The following is a 25,478-nucleotide window of genomic DNA, read 5'->3' on the forward strand; positions in this document are numbered from 1 at the left end:
CTCAAGTGGTAGAGCGCTAGCCTTGAGGGACAGCGCCCAGGCCCAGAGTTCAGGCCCCACAACCGGACCCCCCCCCTCAAAAAAAAGTTACTATGCAATGTTTCTCCTATAAGAATTCAAACCAAAATACCTATCCCAATACCTCAACTGCTCCTAAACATTCCTCTAGCCATCTTGGTAGTCAGCTAAAAAGTAATATGGGGTTTGGGAATGTGGCTTAGTGGTACAGTGTTTGTCTAGCATGCATGAAGCCTTGGGTTCAATTCCTTAGTACCACCTAAACAGAAAAAAAAATGGAAGTTGTGGGGCTGGGAAGGTGGCTCAGTGGTAGAGCCCTTGCCTTGCATGCCTGAGGCCCTGGGTTTGATTCCTCAGCACCACATAAGCAAAAAGAAAAAAGCCAGAAGTGGCGCTGTGGCTCAAGTGGTAGAACGCTAGCCTTGAGCTGAAGAGCTGAGGGACAGCGCCTAGGCCCAGAGTTCAGGCCTCACAACCGGACCCAAAAAAAAAAACAGAAGTTGTGCTGTGACTCAAGTAGAGTACGTGTATGTGTGCATATATGTACACATTTGCATACACAGACATATGGTATATGTATGATCAATGTATGACTATGCCTATATTTTTTCCATAGCTTACTTCTACAACATTTATGTCAAGAGATTTCATGTAAATCAATTTGAACGTTTCTTCAGTGAGAGGAGGGGAGAGAGGGAAGACAACAGGAAAAGGAGCATGAAGGTTTGAAGTTGGGCACAATGGCCTCATATTATCCTGTGGCAATAAATGAATATTTAATGTCAAAAACCTATTATCTGCTATCTTACCCACCTGTTCAGCTTCACCAATTTGTAATTTCTAAGGTCTTGTTTGACTTCTACCTTTCAAATAAACCAATTAGTTGAAACTAAATCCTAAAGACTGTTAGTTTATTTCAGTGAAAAACAGCTTCACCAATTTGTAAATTTCTAAGGTCTTGTTTGACTTCTACCTTTCAAATAAACCAATTAGTTGAAACTAAATCCTAAAGACTGTTAGTTTATTTCAGTGAAAAACAGCTGTTTTCTATCCAAGTGTCAACCTTGTGACAAGTGGTTTTCTAAAAAAGTCCTGCTTTGACTTGGCCCTTGTTGATTATATTTTAGTTACATCCTTTTCTTGCTACACCTTAATTAATACATCCTGTTACAAGCTCAATGAATTCTAGTAACATACTGTTAACTAAGCCACATCCTCTTGCAGATTGTGAGCCTATCCTCAGCCAATCCGAACAGAGGGGCAGGGCATGCTACATTAGGGATAAAGGAGCAAACTGCCTGCTATGTGTGCTTGTTTGCCAAATTTCTGGCTAATGCCTTACCCTTCTGCAGTAATGACTCTACCATGCCAAGGAGTTCAAGTTGGTGTCTTTATTCCTACATGACATCCCAACAACCAGAAGCTAGATTATTCAACACAATTTATACCTATCATCCATCTAGCTAGCTAGCTACTGTCCAGTAATAACAAATAAAAGGCTTTTAACAGCAGCTCCTTAACTTTAAACTTATCACAAATGAACTCAATTTGAACATAATTTCACCAAGAATTTTCATGAAGCCCAAGAGAAACAAACACCCTTTAAGTGTTTATACTTAAGACAGATATTTACAAATTCCAAAATCAATAAATGACTGCTGAGTTAGCTAATGAGCACTATGACACCTTTCAATACTGTAATTCATAGTGTCAATGCTAAGAAACCCTTACAGAATCTGTGCATGTGGTGTGTGAAGGTGAGCAGCAGAGGCTGAGGAGGAATACAGTAAAACATAGGGAGTAGGGCTCAAAAAACCAGTAACTATAAATCTTGAAGTTAAAGTTTGCTCTAATTTTCTTTCTAGTGTAATCTGAAAAGTTTCTATTCAAGCTTGCTATATAGCTATATATATATATATTTTTTTTGGGGGGGGGGGGTCTGGTCATGGGGCCTGAACTCTGGGCCTGGGTACTGTCCCTCGGCTCTTCAGCTCAAGGCTAGCGCTCTACCACTTGAGCCACAGTGCCACTTCTGGCTTTTTTCTTTTTGCTTATGTGGTGCTGAGGAATCAAACCCAGGGTCATGCATGCAAGGCAAGCACTCTACCACTGAGCCACCTTCCCAGCCCCACAAGCTTGCTTATATTTTATCTATTGCATATCTTATTGATAAGCTCAAAATTCTACTACTTTTTCACTCACTCTGTCACACATTTGTGGCTGGGTTTTATTTAAAGTTTACTAAGACAGCAGATTTAAATTGGGAAGCTAGGCTGGGAATGTGGCTTAGTGGTAGAGTGTTTGTCTAGAATGCATGAAACCCTTGAGTTCCATTCCTTACTACCACATACACAAAAAAGGACAGAAGTGGCACTGTGGCTCAAGTAGTAGAGTGCCAGCCTTGAGCAAAAGAGGCTCAGAGAGTGTCTAGGCCCTGAGTTCCAAATGTAGGACTGGCAAAAAATAAATACAAAATAAATTGGGAGGCTAAGTGTTATAGTATCAGTAGTGAGTTATAATTCATGGAATAAAATAAACATCCATGAGGCCACAATAATAATTGAACAGAAAAAAAAATATGTAAGAACAGGGAGGTGGTGGCTCATGCCTATAATCCTAGCTACTCAGAAGGCTGAGATCTGAGGATCACGGTTCAAAGCCAGCCGGAGCAAGCCGTGAGACTCTTATCGCCAATTAACCACCAGAAAACCAGAAGTAGCACTGTGGCTCAAGTGGTAGAGCGCTTGCCTTGAGCTGAAGAGCTCAGGGACAGCACCCAGGCCCAGAGTTCAAACCCTATAACAAACAAAAAGAAAAGTAGGAAAGAACAAGTTGCAATTAACAAGAAATGATTTTTTTCTGGGGGGGTTGGGGGGATGGAGAGATGCTAGTACTGGGACTTCAACACTCTGCTTTCCCTTTAGCCTTTTAACTCAAAGCTAGCATTCTAACCACTTGAGGCACAACTCCACTTCTGGCTTTCTCATAGTTAATTGGAGAAAGAGTCTCAAAGACTTTTCTACATAAATTGGCTTCAAGTCACAATTTTTAGATCTTAGCTTCCTGAGTAGTCAGAATTACAGACGTGAGCTACCCACACCTGGCTCAAAAAATTCTGTGTTTTTATGCAGCTTATGGATAAAAACAAGTGGGGGAAAATACGGGAAAGCAAGGAAAGAATGACACTGTCCAAGAAGCACTGTACTTATTGTGTAGAATTGTAACCCCTTTATACAACTCCTTAATAATAACAAAAAATCAATTGGCCAACTGTACTATAGTAACTTATTGAGACCAAGAAAAAAAAATCAAGATATTAAAATCTGTGAAAAGTATAAAAAGCATATTCATAAAATTTCAGTTATCTCCCAATAAAATACATTTTAATGGGCTGGGAATGTGGCTTGGTGGTAGACTCTGTGGCTAACATGCATGAAGCCCTGGGTTCAATTCCTCAGTATCACATAAACAGAAAAGGCTGGAAGTGGCACTGTGGCTCAAGTGGTAGAGTGCAAGCCTTGAACGCAGAGAGGCTCAGGGACAGTGCCTAAGGCCCTGAGTTCAAGCTCCAGGACTGGCCCAAAAAAAACAAACAAAAAACTTATTTTAATCACAACAGGAAAAATAGCAACTTAGAGTAGGGAAACCTGACAAATACTACCATAACCAAATAATCAGAAGTAATTTGTTCCCCAATAGTAAGAGACATTATCATGTGACACCTAATACCCTAAAAGAAAGGCTAATCACTGCTTCTGCCATATTCCTGCTTTAAAAAAAAAAAATCACATATATTTAATCATGGGAAACCAACAGACAAACCTAAACACTGTACAGTATAACCATCAGCTTTACAAATTAATCGGGTTCTGCGCAAAACCCAGGATGGTTTACAGACATTAGAAGAGACTAAAGATGCTTTGCAGCTAAATTCAATAAGGAATTCTGTATTGAATCCTAAAAATAGGTAAAAGGTATTAGTGGCCCAGCTGGCAAAATATCTGAGTAAGTTCTGTGGATCTAACAATGATCAATGTTAGTATCTTGGTTTTAATAATATGCCTATATAAGATGCTAATCTTGGGAGAAATTAGAGTAAGGTATATAAAAGCATCCTTTGTAGCTTTTTCTTTATGAGGGGCGGGGACACAGGGCTTGAACACAGGGCTTGGGCACTGTCTTGAGCTGCTTTTTGCTCAATGCTAGCACTCTACCACTGAGACACAATGCCACCTCCAGCTTTTTCTGTGTATGTGGTACTGAGGAATTAAACTCAGGGGGCTTCATGCATGCTAGCCATGCACTCTACCACTAAGCCACATTCTCAGACCTCTTTGTAGCTTTTTAGAAACTTTTATTAATTTGCTCGGCTGTTCTTGTGTAGGTTTGTTTGTTCTAAGATAGACTCTGGCCCTATATACAGGCTGGCTTTAAACTTTGTATCATCGTGACTCAGCCTCCCAATACTAAAACTACAATCTTTCTTAGAGTAAGATTATTTTGAAATTAAAAGATGAACTTAAATAAACATAAAGAACACACAACTAGGGGGAAAATGCTACTACATACACTGATATGCTAAACCACTGATCAGTAAAATTTTATTTCCTGTAAATGTCTGAAAGATAACTAACTGGCTAGGCTTTGAGAGCTAACCAAAATCATTTTGTCATAATTATTCATCTCAGCTGTTACTACACAAAAGTAGCAGCTATATGTGGTTAAGTAAACACAGAGTGGTAGTGCTGGGGTTGGCCTGCAATCTGCACTTTGCTGACCACTGAAATAAACAAAGAAATGCTTATCTTCTCTCTATGTGTGTGGCAGTACTAGGATCTGAATTCAGAACCTGGGAACTCTCAGCGTTTTCTGCTCAGGGCTGCCACTCTACTTCTTGAGCTACATCACCACTTCCAGCTTGTTGGTAGTTATTTAAGGGAAGAGTCTCAGGGATTTCCTAAGTGAACTGGCTTAAAACCACAATTCTCAGATCTCAGCATCTGGAGTAGCTAGGATTTTAAGCATGAGCCATAGCACCTGGCCAAGAATTGCTTATCTTTAAAGAAAGTATTATTTGACAAAGTACAATAGATAACTATTACTCCCTTAAGTAAGTGTCATTTGTTAGCACATGTTGTTTTCAGAATTCATCATAAACTGTGTGCATGAAGAAAGAATTTAGGAGCTAGGAATATAACTCAGCAGAGCACTTACCTCACATAAACAAGGCCTTAGGTTTGTTCTCTAGCTCTGCATAAATGAGATAAAAAGAGATAGATACCTAACATTTTTAAAATAAAGATCAGGACTGCTATTTCCTGCTAATGAACTGATGCATGCAAAAAATAACCTAAAGAATTGTATTTAACTGAATGATGTTCAGCATAGGGAGGTGCTAGTAGCCGTAATCCTAGCTACTCAGGAGGCTGAGATCTGAAGATTGCAGTTCAAAACCAGTCCAGTCAGGAAACTCGTATCTCCAATAAACTACTCAAAAAAGCTGAAAGTGGCACTGTGGCTCAACTGGTAGAGCACTCTCCCCTTGAACAAAAGCAACTAAGGGACAGAACCTAGGCCCAGAGTTCAAGCCCAGGACCAGCCGCCCCCCTCAAAAAAAAAAGGAGGGAAGGAAGGAAGGAGGGAGGGAGGAAAAAAGGAAGGAAAAAGGGAAGGAAGGTAAAAAAGGGAGAGAGGATGAATTTTAGGGTATCTGTAAGTCCTATTCTTTATCTACTAATGCACATTACAATTACTTTTCTTCTTCCTTTCAATTATATGTAAAAATAATTTAAATTGCTGCTCATTATCTGTCAGTCTTTGAACATACATGATTTTACTAAATTAGCAATTAAGTAATCATTAACAAGGTATTCTTAGAAAATATGCCCATTTTACGTAAGTAAAAGAAACTGACTTAGAATTTGTATATTAAGGGCTGGGAAAGTGTCTCAGTGGTAGAGTGCTTGCCTTGCATGCATGAGGCCCTGGGTTCGATTCCTCAGCACCACATAAGCAGAAAAAGCTGGAAGTGGCACTGTGGCTCACTGTGGTAGAGTGCTAGCCTTGAGCTGAAGAGCTGAGGGACAGTGCCCAGGCCCAGAGTTCAGGCCCCACAACTAACAAAAACAACAACAACAAATTTGTATATTAATTTGACAATACAGAAACTTTAGATAAAAAATGGTAGAGGAACTCACTTTCTAATTTAAAAATCAGAAACAACTATCAGACTCTGAACCAGAAAGAAATGTTAAGACTTTTTTTACCCAATAAATCACAAAAAACAAAAATCATTTGAGCCAGGCACCAGAAGCCCACACCAATAATCTTTGCTACTCAGGAGGCTGAGATCTGAGGATTGCGGTTCAAATCCAGCCCTGGCAGAAAAGTCCATGAGACTCTTCTCTCCAATTAACCACCAGAGAGAACCAGAAGTGGGGCTGTGGCTCAAGTGGCAGAGCACTTGCCTTGAGTTAAAGAGCTGCGGGACAGCACAAAGGCCCAGAGTTCAAACCCCATGAGGAAAGGGGAGGGAAAACACCATTAATCTTTAAATAGCATAAGCAAATAAGCAAAATTGTAAACATTATAAAAGGTTAAGAACATAGGCTAACTATAATTAACCTATATAGCTATTTTCTGATGAGGGGACACTATGAACCCACACTAAAGTTTGGAAAGACTTCTCTCCATTGCCAGAAAACATTGAAGATGTCAGGAACCAGTGGCTCATGCCTGTAATCCTAGCTACTCAGGAGAATGAGAACTGAGGATTGCAGTTCAAAGCCAGCCCTGGCAGAAAAGTCCCCATGAGACTCTTATCTCCAATTAGCCACTCCAAAACTGGAAGTGGCACTGTGGCTCAAGTTGTAGAATGCTAGCCCTAAGCACAAAGAGACTCAGGGACAGAGGAACGAAGGGAGGGAGAGAGGGAGGGAGGCAGGGAGGGAGGCAGGGAGGAGGGCAGGGAGGAGGGCAGACAGAAAAAGAGTATAGAACAGTTGGTGTCTTCAATGCAACACAAACTTACCCCAAGGTGTTGCCTGCTAGCCTGCCCAGGGTCTCAGACCCTGAGAGAAACCATGGAGAGTCACTTGTCCTACCAGGCCTTGAAGTCCTCCCTGCCCCCGAGTTGCTGTTCAACTTTGACCTAGGAAAGACCAAGAGAAAGAATAATCACAGAACTGTTCTAAACTGCTGAGGATCAAACCTGGAATTCCAGGTCTTGCTGCTCTAGAATATATTCATCAACTTCGTAACCTTCAAAATATTCCTTTAACATTCTTCTTGTTCAACTATTTTCACAATTCAACTATAAGTAAATAGAGTAAGTTGTTCCTTAGATTTTTGAAATTAATGTTTTCCTTAGAAGCAATCCAGTCACACTCTTCATACCTCACCTCGCATCTATTTTACATGCCATAATTTTTTTGGGGGGGAGGGGGCACTCCTGGGACTTGAAATTAGGGCCTGGTCACTGTCCCTAAGCATCTTTGGCTCAAGGCTAGACAGAACTCTACCAACTCGAGCCACAGTGTGCAAGGTTTCATGCACACTAGACAAGCACTCTGCCACAAAGCCACATTCCCAGCCCTACATGCTATAATTTTTAAAAAACAAAATATGGTTTAAAAAAATGTAACTATGCTTCCAAATTGAGTTCTTCAACTTGGAAATATTAAAAGGAAGAACATCATGTAGAAAATCATTATCAGTCAGTTAGACATGCTGGTACATGCTTACATTCCTAGCTATTTGGGAAGCTAAGGTTGGGAGAATCCCTAAAACCCATGAGGTTCAAGACCAGGCTGAACATCATAGGAAGACCCCTCTCTTAATTTTTTTTTTCTATACGAAAGTAGGTCTTATTTAGTATCAACAAAATATGTACTATCTTTCTTTAGATAGCATATTCCAGTCAAGTGATAATTAACCCCTCTACTTTTTTTTTTTTTTGGGTCGGTCGTGGGGCTTGAACTCTGGGCCTGGGCACTGTCCCTGTGCTCTTCAGCTCAAGGTAAGCGCTCTACCACTTGTGCCACAGCACCATTTCCTGTTTTCTAGTGGTTTATTGGAGATATGAGTCACACAGAGTTGCCTCCCCAGGCTGGCTTTGAACATCTCAGCCTTCTGAGTAGCTAAGATTATAGGTGTGAGCCACCGGCACCCAGCTTAACCCCTCTACTTTTAAGCTAACCTTTTGGCTATAACCTACTGCTTGCTTAATAATTAAAATGCAAACTAACTATTACACTATTATTTTTAAACATCCAACTTTTTGCAGTATTTTTTAATTTTGAGTGTTACCAGGATTAAAAGAGGTTTATATAATACTTTCATAAACATATACATACATATATATCATATATATAATTATATGGATAAACAAAGAACATGAATCAAACTAAGGTAATACTTTGAAAACGGAGATGAGGAAAGTGAATTATTCTGAAAATAAGTAACTTTGATAAAGACAAACTAAATAATTCTGTAATGCAATACAAGTTTATTTGAAAAAGCATTTAAAAAATCTCAAGAAAGTTATTGGTCAATAGAGGAATGGGAGAAGTAGGGGGAGAAACAAATTTTTGGGTAGGTACTAGCAAGAGGGGATTGGGCTAACAAAGGGGATGAAGGCAGTTGAATACAAACTAAAACTGGTAACTGTAACTATAAAACTGTAACAATAAAAACCTGTTGAAATTGTTTGGGGAAGGGACAAGGTGATGGGGCTTAAATCGATTGGGATAATTGTAAATACATGTGGAAAGATAACAATGAAATCTATCCCTATGTAACTCATATAAGCTAATAAACACGAAGTGATATACTGTGTACACACGTACACAAGCACACGTACACACACACACACACACACACACACACACACACACACACACAATGAAGCAAGCACACAAAAAAACAATGTCTTACCCATCATTATTATCAGGTTTACCCAATTCCAATCTATCTGGCTGTACTGAAAAACCAATCCTGCAAACTCTACCATCCTAAAAGCAAACAGAAGAAATTTCCCAGTATGTATTAAAATTTGAATGTACAAAATAAGCATAGGCTTTACCTATCTATGTGAACTGAGAAGACAACAAAATGTGCTGAAATCTGAGTTGGGGAATTAAAATATACAGGTATCGCCAAGAAAAAAGTTCAAAGCATCTCAATTTGACAGAATCCAGAGTAAAGAATTAACTGGATTTCAGTATCTTCCCCATCTATTATTAACTACTTCAAGCTCAAATAAATCATTTACACCTACTGTAGGCCAGAGAATTTATATAAGAAGGAAAGAAATGATTTTTGAAAAACTCTCCTAAAGTAACTATTATTTTCCATAGTTAAAAGAATGATGCACATTTATATATTTTAACTGTTTGGTTTTTATTTCTCTACTCTGAATAAGTAGTTTACCTCAAGAAGAAAAGCAGCATGATTTGGTCCCACCACACACTGTTTAATAGTAGCCTGCTCCAATACATTCAAAGGGGGATGGCTAGGGAACAGAAAAGAAAAAAAATGTATATAAGTAAAATCTTTTTGGTGTATGCAGGAGCTTGTACCACTTCAACCACACCTCTACTTCCACCTTTTTGGTGGTTATTTGGAGACAGAGTATCACAAACTTTACTGAGCAGTCTAGCTTTAAAACACAAGCCTCAAATCTCAGCCTCCTGAAGTTAGGATTACAGGTGTGAGCCACCAGCACCCCGCTAAAATTACTTCCTAAATGGTAAACACATTTTAGTCGTTTCTTAAATTCCACTAGCAAAAGAAAAAAGTTGGCAAAGTCTGTTTTTTAAAAGAATCTAATACTGTAAAGCAATAATTAAAAACATAGTTATGATACCCCCATAATTACTACAGCTCCACGGTATGCTAGATGGTTTAAAATCCAGTATGAATAGAAACTATAATTCAAACTGAACCCAACTTGTAGAAAGTTGATAGTGAAATTAGTAATTAGTCATACTCAGATATATTAGACTACTGGCTAAATGAGTAGTTTTCTACAAAACTCATTTTTTAAATCAGAATAAAAATATCATGGGTTAAGAATATAAATTCAGTAAATATTTACACTTACCTAACATGCACAAGGGCCTGGGTTCAATCAACAGCACTGAAAAGAAAGTCTACATTTAAGCTATCTTATATAAAAAAATAATAATAAAGTATCTTAATATTCTTACCTGTTTAAATTATATTTGTTCAGTTTCTCTGAAACTTCTCGTAACCTTAAAAAAATTAATAAAACACATGTGCAAATCCTTTGTAAGCAAATTCTTTTCTAACAAACATTGTAGCATTTTGGCTGATTTCCAATAGTAGCACATAAAAACCATTGCTATGGCAAGATATTTATATATTTTTGCTTTTGTTCCAAAAAGATCCCGAGCAAACTTTCACTTCCTTTTCACCACTAGCAACTTCATTAACAATAATTGTTAGTACCACTGTATATTTGAAGAAATTAAGTTTCTAGAGTTTCTACCAGTGTCAGTAGAGCTTGGCACTTGAATCAATACCAAATGATTCAAAGGACAGATGAAAACAAAAACAAACAAACAAAAAAAACCCCTGCTATCTATGCCAAAAGAAATTCTTGAATATATATGGATATCATAGAATAAAAATCTTGAGAGTTAAGAATTTTAATATAATGGGGGGAAAATACCAAAATCCTAATCAACCATAGTCTCAACTTCCTGAAGGGCCTTATAACTCAATACTGAATAGTCTCGCTGTCCTGACTAAAAATTAAGGATAAGAGCTCCATTTCTAGAAGTATTGAACATAGTTAGAAAATCTCAAAGGACCATGTAACAAAGAGATATTAATTCATATTACCAGATATGATTTTGCTGTTTCCTTCAAGGAAACAGTATTGAATATTAAACACTGTGATACTCAGCTCAATTAACCTAAGGAAGTTAATCTAAACCTAAATTAACCTAAGAAAGTAATTCAAATATATACATTTTCTGTGAGTATGCATGTGCCAGCCCAGGGCTAGAACTCAAGAGTTTGGGCACTGTTCCTGGTCTTTTTTTGCTCAAGATTAGCATTCTATTAATAGTTGAGCCACAGCTCCACTTCTGGCTTTCTTGGCAGTTAATTGGACTCTCACAAACTCCTACATGGGTTAGCTTCAAACCACAATTCTCAGATCTCAGCCTCCTGAGTAGCCAGGATTATAGGTGTGAACCACAGACAGGAGGCAACATTTTTTGTTTTGTTTTGTTTTGGTCAGTCGTGGGCCTGAACTCTGGGCCTAGGCACTGTCCCTCAGCTCTTCAGCTCAAGGCTAGCATCTACACTTGAGCCACAGCACCACTTCCAGCCTTTTCTGCTTATGTGGTGCTGAGGAATCGAACCCAAGGCCCCATTCACATCAAAAATAATGGAAAGCACCAGACGCCAGTGGCTCACGTCTGTAATCCTAGCTACTCAGGAGGCTGAGATCTAAGCATAGCATTTCAAAGCCAGCCTAGGCAGGAAAGTCCGTGAGACTCTTATCTCCAATAAACCACTTGAAAATCGGAAGTGGCGCTGTGGCTCAAGCGGTAGAGCGCCTGCCTTGAGCTGAAGAGCTGAGGAACAGCGCCAAGGCCCAGAGTTCAGGCCCCACGACCGACAAAAAAAAAAGGGGGGGGGGAGAGGGAGAGAAGGAAATCAAATTTTAATCATTTGTACAAAAATTTAAGATTTAAAAGCTGCCCCAAGTCATACATTCTTGGTAAATAACTGTTTACTTCAAGAAGCACTAAATATGAATCATTGTCCTTTTACCTTACCCTGTAAGCTCTATCCTCCATTCAATTCCTGAGTACTGTTTAAAAACTTGAATTTTAACTGTCTGGCACCAAACTGCATTCAATGGCTACAAGAACTTTCAAATGATGGTCTATTTAATTTCTTTGGTAAGTACAGATACTCACTGGTTAACTTTATCCTCACTCCCAAAGAACATCTGATCATGTGTTATTTATAGTCCATAATAAAATAATGCATTTTTATTTTTGTAGTCCAGTGTTACTTTCAGTAACAAAACATGTTTTATTGGTCCTGACAGGTTATGGTCTTCTTACTAAATTCTAGTTTGTTTATTTACAAAGTACACTTCTATATTTCAAGTCACGATAAGAGTAATGCACTGTGGAACATCAGCTGTGGGAGAAAGCTGACTAAAAAACAAAGACAAACTGGACCCTCTGTTCAAAGACTAACAGTAGCCTTGAGGCAGAAAACACCCACTTCAGTGACACATTTACTATGAGTAATTTACAAAACTTTTCAGGAAGTGTAGATGGAGTATAGAGAAAGGTTTTAATTGCCAAAAGCCGTAATAGTGACACATCGGAAAGTATCTCGTCACTCACTAGAACACAACTAACCCAATTCTTTTTTACTAGTCTGAAGTTATCTCTAGAGTTTTCACAAAATGACAGACTGAGGAAATATACAGCTTTTCCTTTTTTTTGGGGGGGGGGTCAGTCATGGGGCTTGAACTCTGGGCCTGGGCGCTCAGCTCTTCAGCTCAAGGCTAGCCACTTGAGCCACAGCACCACTTCCAGTTTTCTGGTGGTTTACTGGAGATGACTCTCACCGACTTTCCTGCCCGGGCTGGCTTTGAACTGTGATCCTCAGATCTCAGCCTCCTGAGTTACAGGTGTGAGCCATCAATGCTTTTTTTTTTTAAGCAAAATTAAGTAATAATGAGACTAACAATTAAATTTTTATTCCTGGGCTCCAAATATCATTTCAGTTTATTATTATCTACAAAACTAAAATAAACTAGCAAATAGGAACTCAAGAGCAAATTCCAGGCTACTAATTCCATAATAAAAATGGTTCTTGTTAATAATGAATTTTCTAACCCAAAAACCCATACTGCCCTAAATCACATCTGAAAAGTATACCAGTTTAACAGAAACAATACCCAGTGAGTTATCTAGGGTTTTCTTCTAGCTAATCTACTCCAGAATTACATTACATTACATAACACTAATTCTCATCAGTATGAATTATCTCTGGCGCTTCACAGGCCCAAAATTCTTACAATATATAAAAAGCAACTGGATCTGAAGAGGATGGATATGTGTGTGTATTGTGTATGTTTATACAGAATTAGCACTTACAATCAGCACTATCAGACCTTGACTTCAACTTTATATTCTAGCCATCTGTGTTTCTGCCTAAACATCAAAACTCAGTAACTAATAATTTCTCAATGAATTCTGAATAAATCTTTTACTCACACATCAATCTATTGTAAGAGCATACATTGGAAAATACCAGTTTTCTAACTTCCGCAAATGAAATTCAAGATTTTATTTGCCAATATGATCAACCTAAAATGCTAAACTCACCGTGAACACAGGTTTCTCAAAAGTTTTTGAAAACCTTGAAATATATCTGCTTACAAGCTCAAGTACCATCAGTTGTTTTCATGAAGTGACTGTTACTGGGCGACTGTGGCTCATGCCTGTAATCCTAGCTACTCAGGAGGCTGAGATCTGAGGACCCTGGTTCAAAGCCAGCCTGGGCAGGAAAAGTTCGTGACACTTTTATTTCCAATTAACCACCAGAAATCCAGAAGTGGTGCTGCGGCTCAAGTGGTAGAGTGCTGACCTTGAGCTGAAGAGCTGAGGGACAGCACCCAGGCCCAGAATTTAAGCCCCACAACCAGAAAAAAAAAGAAGCTTGATAATCACAGTTCAAAGCTAGCCTCAACAAATAAGAGACTCATATGTCCAGTTAACCAGGAAAAAAAAAATAAAAAAATAAAAAAATACCAGAAGTAGAAGTGTGGCTCAAGTGATGAGTGCCAGCTTTGAGACAAAAGGCTAAGCAAGAGTTTACCCAAAAAAGAAATTTTACAACAGTTATACTAACAACCAATATTTTTCAATGTAAGTGAGGCAGGCAGTAGGAACAAGAAGAATGCAAACAAACCTGCTTAAGAGGCTTAGGGTTGGCGGCATGGCTCAGGCAGAGCACCAGCCTAGGAAAATGAAGTACAAGACCCCAAGTTTAAATGCTAGTTACCTCACCTCCTCCCCCACCCCCACAAAAAAAGAAAAAGAAAAAGGAAAGAAAGGGAAGAGAGAAAAAAAAGGAAGAAACGAAGAAATGAAGGGAGGGAGGAGCAAGCTAAGACAGAGAAAGATGGCATTAAACAGAAGTCACAAATTGCCAGTTTACAGATACACTTTAATAGAGCCATATCCTATTTCAAATGTTTTTAAGATTCTTGGCCAACACTTAAAAATGGGAGATTTTGTAAATAATCTGGTAGATATTTAGCAACTAAACTTATATCATACCCTAGTGGAGACTCTTAGATGCTTATGGTTTAGGGACAGCTAATAAAGGATTACTTCTCCACCCACTGAGAAAGAATATTTCCTTACTAAACAGTAATCAGATCAGTCCTATAACTTAGATTTCAGCATGTAGTTTCATTTCTAAAGAATCTTTGCTCAGTCGCCAGCTTAACCACATTTTCTTTCTTTCCTTTTGGCTACATTAGCCACATAAATTCTACTGATTTGTTTCCTAATGAAAGAAAACTGTGCTTAGTAGCAAACATCTAACTTTATGACTACAAGCCATACACATAATGGCTTTTGTACAGAAAAAAAAATTCATCTGTCAGCACTTTACATACATAGGACTTTACTTATAAAGATGGCAGGTAATCACTTACATTAACTTTTACTTTACCCTAAATGACATAGAACATTTACCTCCAAGATGGACTTATGACCAAAACTTAAATTCTACATAAATTATTATAAATTTATAAAATGATAGGTATCTTCTAAATCTGAACCCTTTAAACTACTCCTACTAAAATGATTTTCAGTTGAAACTTCAAAAGATTTGTATTAAAAATGGCAAAATCCAAGTTATAGAGAAAACTCTGCGAAGTACAAGAAAAATTGTATTATGCCTACAAATAATTCATCCCCTAATCTGTAAATTCCTATGCAGTATCATGAATGAGATTTTTCATAATAAAGTGAAAGGAGACCAAATCCCAAACTATTATGCCATTTGCAAAAAACATCTCTTGGAACTAAGAAGTACTGAATTTTATAAAAAGCCATTTTCCTTTGAAGCAAAATCAACCATGTTGTTTTCATTCAAAACAGGAAAAGGAAAATACACATGCCAAATGGACAAGAAGAAATTTGGTAGGAAAAGATAAAAGGCACCGTCTTTTATGCATAATTCTTGTTAACTTCCTAAGCCTTCCTGTCTTGTCTAGCTTCATTTTAACCGGAAAACTATACACGCACGCATGAATGGAACTGTGCTAACTGAGTAAGAAGATGTCTTTAGAGCTCTCATCACTAAAAAAGGACAGCACCAGCCAAAATTTCAAGAGAAAACATTTGGCATTTCTTCACCTTTATGCCAAATCCACTCTGAATACCTTCAACTTCATTCATGTTAAAGCATCTGCCAAATGCAGATAATGTATTCAAAATCATTACAAACCTACTTTTAGCTCTATACACAAAATGTCTCAAGAGATAACTGCACACTTTGATCTTTTGATAGAGAACTATACAGTGAAATAAAATACCTATAATGAAATCTAGTTTTCTATAAAAGGTTATCTGCCTGACCACAGATCTTGATGTCGCTAGGTTCTGAAGAATTTCTTTGAATAAGACCTATTAAGACAGCTTTTTGTTGACCTTTTATTAACAAGGATGAAAATGGCAGATGTTTGCTACATAGATCCAGAGCCGCTATACCTACACTCTTGTAAGGGGTATTACAGTGAACTGAGAGTGCACAATAGTGTCAAACAAAACAAGCAAAAGGCCCCTCCCTACTGTTATCTGGTTCTGCCAACTTTGGTTGGACTTAAGTTTCTCAAACTGTTAAATGGAAACAGAACTACCAATCTGTGCTTCTCAAGGTTCTGTTGCATAAACAAGGATTAAGGTAAGTTTGTAGGCCAGGTGTAGGTGGCTCTTAGGAGATCTGAGAATCAGGATTCAAGTCAGCTTGGGGAGGAAATGTCCATGAGACTCTTTATCTCCAATTGACCACCAAAAAAGCAAGAGGTGGAACTGTAGCTCAAGTGGTAGAGCACTCACTAGCTTTGAGCAAAAGAAGCTAAGGGACAGGACCTAGGCCCTGAGTGCAAGCCCCAGGACCAGCACCTCCTCCCCCAAAAAGGTAACTTTGTCATGTGCCTTAGAAAGAACCAATCACTTAAATACAGGCTAAATTACAGCTATTATCAATATTCCTAAACTCTTATTTTTTATAGCATGATATACTTCAACCTTCAGATCTGCCAAGTCTGACAGCCCAACTAAATAAAGCCCAATTTGAATCCTGTGATGGCAAGAATCTGAGGATCCAAGGAATGACTGCTAAGTCTGGGAATTCTTTTTTTTTTTTTTTTGTCGGTCGTGGGGCCTAAACTCTGGGCCTGGGCGCTGTCCCTCCGCTCTTCAGCTCAAGGCGAGCGCTCTACCACTTGAGCTACAGCGCCACTTCCGGTTTTCTGGTGGTTTATTGGAGATAGGAGTCTCACGGTCTCTCCTGCCCGGGCTGGCTTTGAACCGCGATCCTCAGATCTCAGCCTCCTGAGTAGCTAGAATTACAGGCGTGAGCCACCAGCGCCCGGCTTGGGAATTCTTTAGAAATAGAAATCTGTAAATGTACTGTAACTCTTTGTTCTTGTGTATTAGTTTATGTCTCACAAAGAGATTTTTCTCTTCTTGTCCTTATAATGTATCTTTAATCTCATCTTTCTTCAATAAACAACCTATACTCCAAAGATCTCTATCCTATCACAATTCCTTAACTAAGTTGTCCTAGCAAACTACTCTCCCATATTTTTTTTTCCACATACCTATTCCCCAGGCTATCATAACTACACTGCCACAGCTTTCCACATATCCAGCTACTAGGAAACCTTAACTCATTCCAGACTAAATTAAGCAGTCTTCTGAATTCTATTATACCTAGGACCTACCTTCCTCCACAGCATTTCTTAAACTGCTATTATTTGTCCAATTAAATATTTGTCTCCTTCAATGCCCAACAAACTCTGTGAAGGCAAGAACCATGTTTTGTTAACTTTTTTTTTTTAGGTCCGGTTGTGGGGCCTGGGCCTGGGTGCTGTCCCTCAGCTCTTCAGCTCAAGGCTAGCACTCTACCACTTGAGCCACAGCACACTTCCGGCTTTTTTCTTTTTGCTTATGTGGTGCTGAGGATTCGAACCCAGGGCCTCAGTCATGCAAGGCAAGCACTCTACCACTGAGCCAACTTCCCAGCCTGTTTTGTTAACTTCTAAATCCTGCTGCATGCACACTGTCCAAAAAGAAATGTACTCATAACTGTAAACTCTCTGTACGTCACCTTTCTAACAATAAAAAATTAAAATAATAAATCTTATCACATAGCAAATGCATCATAACTATAAACTAGTGTTGGATATTCATGTCTTAGCCCTAAAACCCTACACTGGCCTCAAAATACTGGTCAGTTTTGTCTTTTGATACTCATTTAAAGAAGAATTTTAAATGTTCCGCTATGTGACCACTATTGTAAGAAGATTCCCCTAGAAGCTCTATCCAAATTCAACTGGTGCTGCAATCCTATGAAGAATTGGGAGGGGAGAAGAGGGCAGGGCACAGTACTTGCTACTTGCTAGGCACGCACCGCTGGAGCCACAGCTCCAGCCCTTTCTGCTCTAGTTATTTTAGAAATAAGGCCCCACTTTTTGCGTGAGTGGACCTGGGCCGTGATCCTTTTTACATCTCTCATTTGTGAGATGACAGGTGCACACAATCACACCTAGCTTTCTTTTATTGGATGAGATGACGTCTTACCAACTTTTTGCCTAGGCTGGCTTCAAATGGTAATACTCCCAAATAGTTTAGGTTACAGGAGTGAGCCACTGTGACCAGCTCTTTTGAGGAATTTTTGAAGCTTTCTGATAACACCAGAAAGAATTGACCAAACAGATAGGAAAATCACTCAACACTTTATAGTTGTGAGATATTCTCCCAGTCTGCTCTTTCTGTCCTGTGGTTTAATCTGGGTTAATGTTGAGAGAAATGTGATAAAGGACCAAGAAGGCAGAAGCAAAGGGAAAAGGAAATATATAGATTAAAGCTTATTTATGGGCTAGGAGTGTGGCTTAGTGATAGAGTGCTTGTTTTGCATGCATGAAGCCCTGGGTTTGATTTCTCAGTACCACATACACAGAAAAAGCTAGAAGTAGCATTGTGGCTCAAGTGCTTAAAAAAAAAAAAAAGGCAGCAAAAAAAGCAGCTCAGGGACAGTGCCCCCGCTCTGTGTTCAACCCTCAAGACTGTACAAAAAAAAAAAGCAAGCTTATTTATGTGCAACCAGCCTATATACATGCCTTACATTGGGAGTCCAACTGACCCACAAACTATACAAAGTCCACTTGTTAGACAATTTTTATTGGCAAATAATGCAATAAAATATTTTAACAGGGGCGGGGAAGGTGGCTCAGTGGTAGAGCGCTTGCCTTGCATGCATGAGGCCCTGGGTTCCATTCCTCAGCACCACATAAGCAAAAAGAAAAAAGCCAGAAGTGGTGCTGTGGCTCAAGTGGTAGAGAGCTAGCCTTGAGCTGAAGAGCTGAGGGACAGCACCCAGGCCCCACGACCAGACCAAAAAAAATTTAACAGCTAATGCTAAACCAAACTAAGTATAATATAAAATATACATACAAATTCTGTTGGTTTGTTTTGCCCAATCATCATCAGCATTATAACTCAAAGGAAAAACTACTGCCACCTTGCCTCTACCTAGATATCTAAAAGCAGCCCAGGAAGTTTCCATCTGTACCCCCAAATGATTATCATGTTTAATGAAACTTTTAAGAAATGTTGTAAATGTTGTAAACATAATGTAAAAATTCCACTGTTCTACTCGATCATAAAAGTTTTGAACATGTTTAAAAGACATATTCAGAGGCCCCATACAAACCTACTAAATGAGAAATGTTAAGTGCTGGGGTATCAATAATTTGTGTCTTGGCTGAATAAATATTACTACATAATGAAATATCTCCAGAAAGAATCATCTTATTTAGTTATGAGGAAGGATGTTGAAAGCAAAGAATAGAGCAGAAAGAAAGACTTTACAGCAATTTATATTATAAATTTCAAACCACAAGAATGTAGTACAATACTAAAGTTAATTTTTAAAATTTTTTTTCTGGGCTGGGAAGGTAGCTCAGTGGTGGAGCGCTTGCCTTGCATGCATGAGGCCCTGGGTTCGGTTCCTCAGCACCACATAAGCAGAAAAGCCAGAAGTGGTGCTGTGGCTCAAGTAGTAGAGCGCCTTGAGCTGAAGAGCTGAAGGACAGTGCCCAGACCCTGAATTCAAGCCCCATGACCGACCCCCCTCCCTCAAAAAAATTTTTGTCCTAAGCATTCTAAGTTATTCTGATGATCCACTAGTAAGGGCTAGAAGCTACTACTACAGTCTGGGACCAACTACTATAAAATACCATCATTACAGTAGGATCATCTGAAATATTTATAATATTCAATAGTCCACTGAAGAGTGGTATTATACAAGCATATAATTTCAAGTTTGTACCTCTCAGAAATTCACAAACTTTTAATAAGTAGTAAGTCTGCTCAAGTTCCTGTTTTCCAAACTGAAGCCTTACATTCTTTGCTGAGCACCAGAGGCTCACATTTATAATTCTAGCTACTCAGGAGATTGAGATCTATGACCACATGAGGCTAGGTCAGTAGGCAAAACTGCCCACGTATGAGACTCTGAACTCCAATTAACTACTAAAAAGCCAGAAGTGGAGTTATGGCTCAAGCGGTAGAGCACCAGTCTTGTATAGAAAAAGCTAAGCCAGAGCATGAAACTCTGAGTTCAAGCCCCAGTACAAGAGGAAAAGAAACACTAACAGAAAGAGAGAGAAAGAGAAAAAGAGAAAGAGAAGAGAGAAAAGAGAATGATAAGAGAGAAATAACAAAAACATTACAAAATATTTTTCCAGTAAGATCTTAGGGAGCCATGAAATACTGCTTTGAGGTCTCCCTGAGATAGAGACCAAGTCTTGTTTATCTCTCAATCTGTAATAGAGCTAGATAATAGAAACCCCCTCCAAAAGAGAACCAACACTAACAAACTGCCTTTCTTCTATGTCCTCCTTAACTAGAATACCCATCTTATTTTTTTTAACTAAAAAAAATTTTTTAAGTAAATGGTGTAAAATAATCCTATTTAAAAGGCCCATCTTCAAACTATCTATAGAAAATCATTTTTAAACTCAAATAATATGGTAATAAGCATTTTATTTTTTTCTCTTTTTTGGTGGTGCTAGAGTTTGAACTCCAGGCCTCACACTTGCTAGATAGATGCTCCACCACTCAAGCCACATCCCCAGCCCTTTTTTGCTTTAAGTTAGTTGTTTTCTAGAAAAGTCTAGTGTGTTTTGCCTTGGGCTAATGTGAGTTATAATTCTCCTACTAATACTTCCTACACAGCTAGGTTGACAGGCATCATACCACCACACTTTGTTGTTGTTGTTGGGATGAAGATCTCATTAACATCAATCTCTACTTCCTGTATACCTAGTGTTTATTACAAGCCAACCCTCTTTTTAAGTGTTAAAAGATCTTTATAAGTCAAAATCACGGGCTGGGAAGGTGGCTCAGTGGTAGAGTGCTTGCCTACCATGCATGAGGCCCTGGGTACGATTCCTTAGCACCACATAAACAGCCAGATGTGGCGCTGTGGCTCAAGCGGTAGAGTGCTAGCCTTGAGCTGAAGAACTGAGGGACAGTGCCCAGGCCCTGACTGAGTTCAAACCTCACAACCAACAAAAACAATAAATGTATAAATAAAAATCACTTACGTTAAAGAGAGGAATTGATTTCAGCATGGTTCTCCTCCTCTAGTATAAGCAAAACTAGTTGCACATCTTTATTCCTACTAGGCCAGACTAATCAAGAAAGCTATACACTCAAAACTACATGATAACCCTTTCTTACTAAACACAAGCAGATCTATATACTCAAAATGGGTCTGAAAACTGTGTCTAATGGCTCAAAATCTTCATTTACCAGGATTCTTAATTCATCCTAATGCAAATAATCTTCTTTTAAGAATTCATATATCTACACCACAAGAGCCAAGTATCACAAGATTATAAAGCCACCATACTCAAATGTAAGACCTCTATTAGATCCCTTTGTTTCATTACTATGGATTACAAACGCAGAGAAGTATTTTTCCATGTGGTAAAACAGCTACCACAATTAGGTCTTGGCACCCTCATTTTGGGCTTCAAGGATCCATCAAAAAGAATCTGAAACATTCTTAGAAACTGGTACCAAGAGAGAATTAGTTAACTCTCGTGTGAACTCAGGAAAACAAAACTACCTCTCCTTAAACTAATTATGAGTCCTTGCTATATAACATTTTCTTTGGAGAAAAGGGAGTATATTGGTTTGTGGGGTTGACTTATAGGGACTAAGGCTGGTTTATACTACCCTACTATATAGGTACATCCAACAAAAAATGTAGTATAAAAAACACTGAAGAAATAAAGAGAAAATTTCCTAAAACTAAGTGACATGAGCTTCCAAGAATGTTGGGGTCACATTACAAAAAAGTGTCAATACAGTCTATCAAGGTAGGTAAGTGTGGAATTTCTCAGAACCAAGCATCAAAAGAAGGACCCAAAACTTCAGGCCAGTGTCCAGAAAAAAGGATCGGGAGTCAAAATGGCACAGAACTCCTCAAAAGAAATACTAAAAAGCTATGAGATAATCTCACATAATGTCTTAATTTTGAGGAAAAACTTATTTCCAACTAGAAATTACATATCTAGCCAGGAAGTACTGCACAAAAAATAAATTTGACTTCATCTAAATTAAGCAACAAGGGACCTGGGAATGTGGCTTAGTGGAAGAGTGCTTGCCGACCGAGCATGCATGAAGCCCTGGATTCAATTTCGTAGTACCACATACACAAAAAAAGCCATAAGTGATGCTGTAGCCCAAGTGGTGGAATGCTAGCCTTGAGCAAAAGCAGCTCAGGGACAGTGCCCAGGTCCTGAGTTCAATCCCAGGATATATATACATATACACACACATATCAATTATTTCTCTCCCTTTCTCACCCTTTTCTCCCTTATCCAACAGCCTCTCTTAAAACCTAAAGGAAGGGCTGGGAAGGTGGCTCAGTGGTAGAGTGCCTGCCTTGTACGCCTGAGGCCCTGGGTTCGATTCCTCCGCACCACATAAGCAGAAAAAATGCCGGAAGTGGCGCTGTGGCTCAAGTGGTAGAGTGCTAGCCTTGAGCTGAAGAGCTGAGGGACAGCGCCCAGGCCCAGAGTTCAGGCCCCACGACTGGACCCAAAAAAAAAAAAAAAAAAAAAAAAAAACCTAAAGGAAAAGTTCTCTTGAGCTTGCAAAGGAGCTACAGCCCAGGACTGGCAAAAATAAATAAAAAAGTAAATTAATTAAAAGGCCTTGACCTTATAAACTCTATTACTCAAATGATTGGTTTGGCTAGTCTATATAAAGCTGAAAAGCCAAAAACCTAGCCAGGCACCCATGGCTCAAGCCTATAACCCTAGATCTCAGGAGGCTGAGATCTGGAGAATCTCAGTTCAAAGCCAGCCGGGACAGGAAGGTCTGTGAGACTCTTATCTCCAATAAGTTACCAGAAAACCGGAAGTGGCACTGTGGCTCAAGTGGTAGAGCACTAGCCTTGAGCTGAAGAGCTGAGTGACAGAGCCCAGGCCCAGAGTTCAAGCCCCACAACCAACAAAAACATCAACAACAACAACAGCCTAACTTTAAGGATTAGGACTTAGAAGCCTAACCTTCAAATTAAATATCAAGTTTTGATTTAAAATATCAGAGATGGAGTAATTGAGTCCCTTAACACATACTGAGAAGTAATTTAGGACTTAAGTTCATTTCTATTATAGCAAATTTTACCAGACATTTCAACTAATAGGATATTATAATATAAAATATGTTTAGTACAGTGTTGGGTACACAATGTTAGCTGCTCTTGCTATTTCTATGGTACCACTTCTGAATGAATGAAAGAAAAGGAAATGGGAGCTGGCTGGAAAATAAAGGAAAGTGGGGACACAGAACTGCTATCATTGATAGGCAGTAGCACTATGGACGAAGATAGCAAAGCATGAAGCCAATACCTATCACTATAGACCATTCAAAATAAGCAATGAGACTTCTGACATCTATCTCAAATCAACATATACTACAAGTAAGCCATAACTTAAGTTCATGAATAAATACTTTAGTTCACAATCGCTTTAAAAACAGTAAGTGCTGGGGATGTGGCTTAAGGTTCATGCATAATATGAACTCAGTACTGCATATACAGAAAAAGCCAGAAGTGGCCCTGTGGCTCAAGTGTTAGAGTGTTAGCCTTGAGCAAAAGAAGCTCAGGGTCACTGCCCAGGTCCTGAGTTCAAGCCCCAGAACTGGAAATAATAATTATTATCATTATTATTTAACTCCATAGCACCTATCAAAATCCTACCAATTTCAACTTCTGTGAATTACAGGAATTAAACCTACCCAAGTTACTACCAAATACTGTAGCTACAAAAAGTATTTTAATTTCTTTTTTTTTTTTTTTGGTCCGATTATGGGGCCTGAGCTCTGGGCCTGGGTGCTGTCCCTCAGCCCTTCCGCTCAAGGCTAGCTCTCTACCACTTGAGCCACAGTGCCACTTCCAGCTTTTTTTTTCTGCTTATGTGGTGTTGAGGAATCGAACCCAGGGCCTCATGCATGCAAGGCAAGCGCTCTACCACTGAGCCACCTTCTCAGCCCAGTATTTTAATTTCAGTAGGACATATTATTACAGTTCAGTGACAAATTTCTCTTCTGACCTGCTCCATGTCTCAACAATTCTATTCAATTCTGTGATTGATCATTTTCTGACCAGGTGCAGTGGCTCACACCTGTAATCCTAGCTACTCAGGAGACTGAAATCCAAGGATTATGGTTCAAAGCCAGCCCAGAAAGGAAAATCCATGAGACTCTTACCTCCAATTAACTACCTAAAAGCCAGAAGTGGGGTAGCAAGTGGGGCTAGGTAAGGTGGTAGAGCACCAGCCTGAAGTATACAAGCTCAGGGTGAGTGCCCAGCCTCTGAGTTCAAGCCCCAGGACGGGCATATACACAAAAATATAAATGAAATGTTATGTCTGCTATTCCAATTCTATCTTTTACATTTCAGTCTTATTTTCCAAAGTGTACAGTAAGTTCAATTATAAAATAAGGCCTATCACAAAACTTTTGACTGATGGGTATTCTGCATAGTAAGCCCTAACAGAATGACTAATGATGCTATATTTTACATAAAACCAGAGAGGAACTGTTCGCTATCTTTCTCATAAACACATAAAATACATAAATACATAAAAATTCTCTCTAAATACATAAAAATAGAAATAATTCAATGTCACTATAATGATTCCACTCTGTCCAGAATCTACAACTTAACAAATAATATGTAAAGAAGAGCTTTGCAATTCGGTTTCATACTAGTTTCAATTACCAACTGAGCAGATTAGGAGTTTCAATAAACTGAGTAGAAGACTGTCACTCTACACATAGCCCCCCCCCCCCTTCTCTATCAAGCTTCATGATACATGCTCAGGATCCTGTCCTCTGAAAACAGATCTAAGTTTTAAAGCAATTTTAAAGATGTATTCATGTTGATACATGGCAACAGTTAAAGGATAGAACAGACTCTTTCACCAGACTATTTTGCTTTTTTGTTTCCAAGTGTTTCTCGAACTTTAGTCACAAAAAATTGACCCTGAGCCGGGCGGATCCCAGTGGCTCATGCCTGTAACCCTAACTATTCAGGAGGCTGAGATCTAAGGATCACAGTTCAAAGACAGCCCAGGCAGTAAAGTCTGCAAGACTCCCTCTCCAATTAACCACCACAAAAGTCTGAAGTAGAACTGTAGCTCAAATGGGAGAGTGCTAGCCTTTAACAAATAAGCTCAGGGATAGTACCTAGGCCCTGAGTTCAAGTTCCAAAAAAAAAAAAAGACCATACATTTCAGCAGCAGGGCCTGTAACTTAATGACTAGCCACCTTTATTTTAAGCTTTATAATTCCAGTTACACAGTAAGAAAGAAATGGAACCACACTTCTTTGGCCTCATTCAAATTTGCTCCCCAACAGTGCTTCGGGGCTTACATGAGATGCTATTTGGAAAATACAGTGCTTCATACATAACAAGAATAACAATACTAAATATAATGCTTACCTATGAGCAAACCTGAAAACTTGACTGATCAACCTCTAAACACTAATTCTAGCCTAGAAAATAATCTTCATTCCCCAGAGTGACTTCCATAAAAGAGTGACATAATAATTTAGTTTTGACCAGTGTTAAAT

At 38.8% G+C, this 25,478-nt stretch overlaps 1 protein-coding gene across 4 annotated transcripts in view; it reads right to left on the reverse strand.

Moving 5' to 3' along the window:
- The window catches only part of Ubr5 (ubiquitin protein ligase E3 component n-recognin 5), a 124,937-nt gene that overhangs the window by 82,870 nt on the left and 16,589 nt on the right, over positions 1 to 25,478 (reverse strand). For all 4 annotated transcript variants that reach the window (XM_069991173.1, XM_069991174.1, XM_069991175.1 and 1 more), the window contains exons 2-5: positions 10,227 to 10,271; positions 9,448 to 9,529; positions 8,953 to 9,029; positions 7,049 to 7,168 (exon numbers count right to left, since the gene is read on the reverse strand). In XM_069991173.1, the coding sequence (XP_069847274.1) occupies positions 7,049 to 7,168; positions 8,953 to 9,029; positions 9,448 to 9,529; positions 10,227 to 10,271 (324 nt within the window). The remainder of the gene's footprint in view (positions 1 to 7,048; positions 7,169 to 8,952; positions 9,030 to 9,447; positions 9,530 to 10,226; positions 10,272 to 25,478) is intronic.

This window comes from Dipodomys merriami, unplaced genomic scaffold, assembly GCF_024711535.1.
Source record: "Dipodomys merriami isolate MVZ:Mamm:240054 unplaced genomic scaffold, mDipMer1.0.p SCAF_4, whole genome shotgun sequence".
In the NCBI taxonomy this organism is placed as follows: Eukaryota; Metazoa; Chordata; class Mammalia; order Rodentia; family Heteromyidae; genus Dipodomys; species Dipodomys merriami.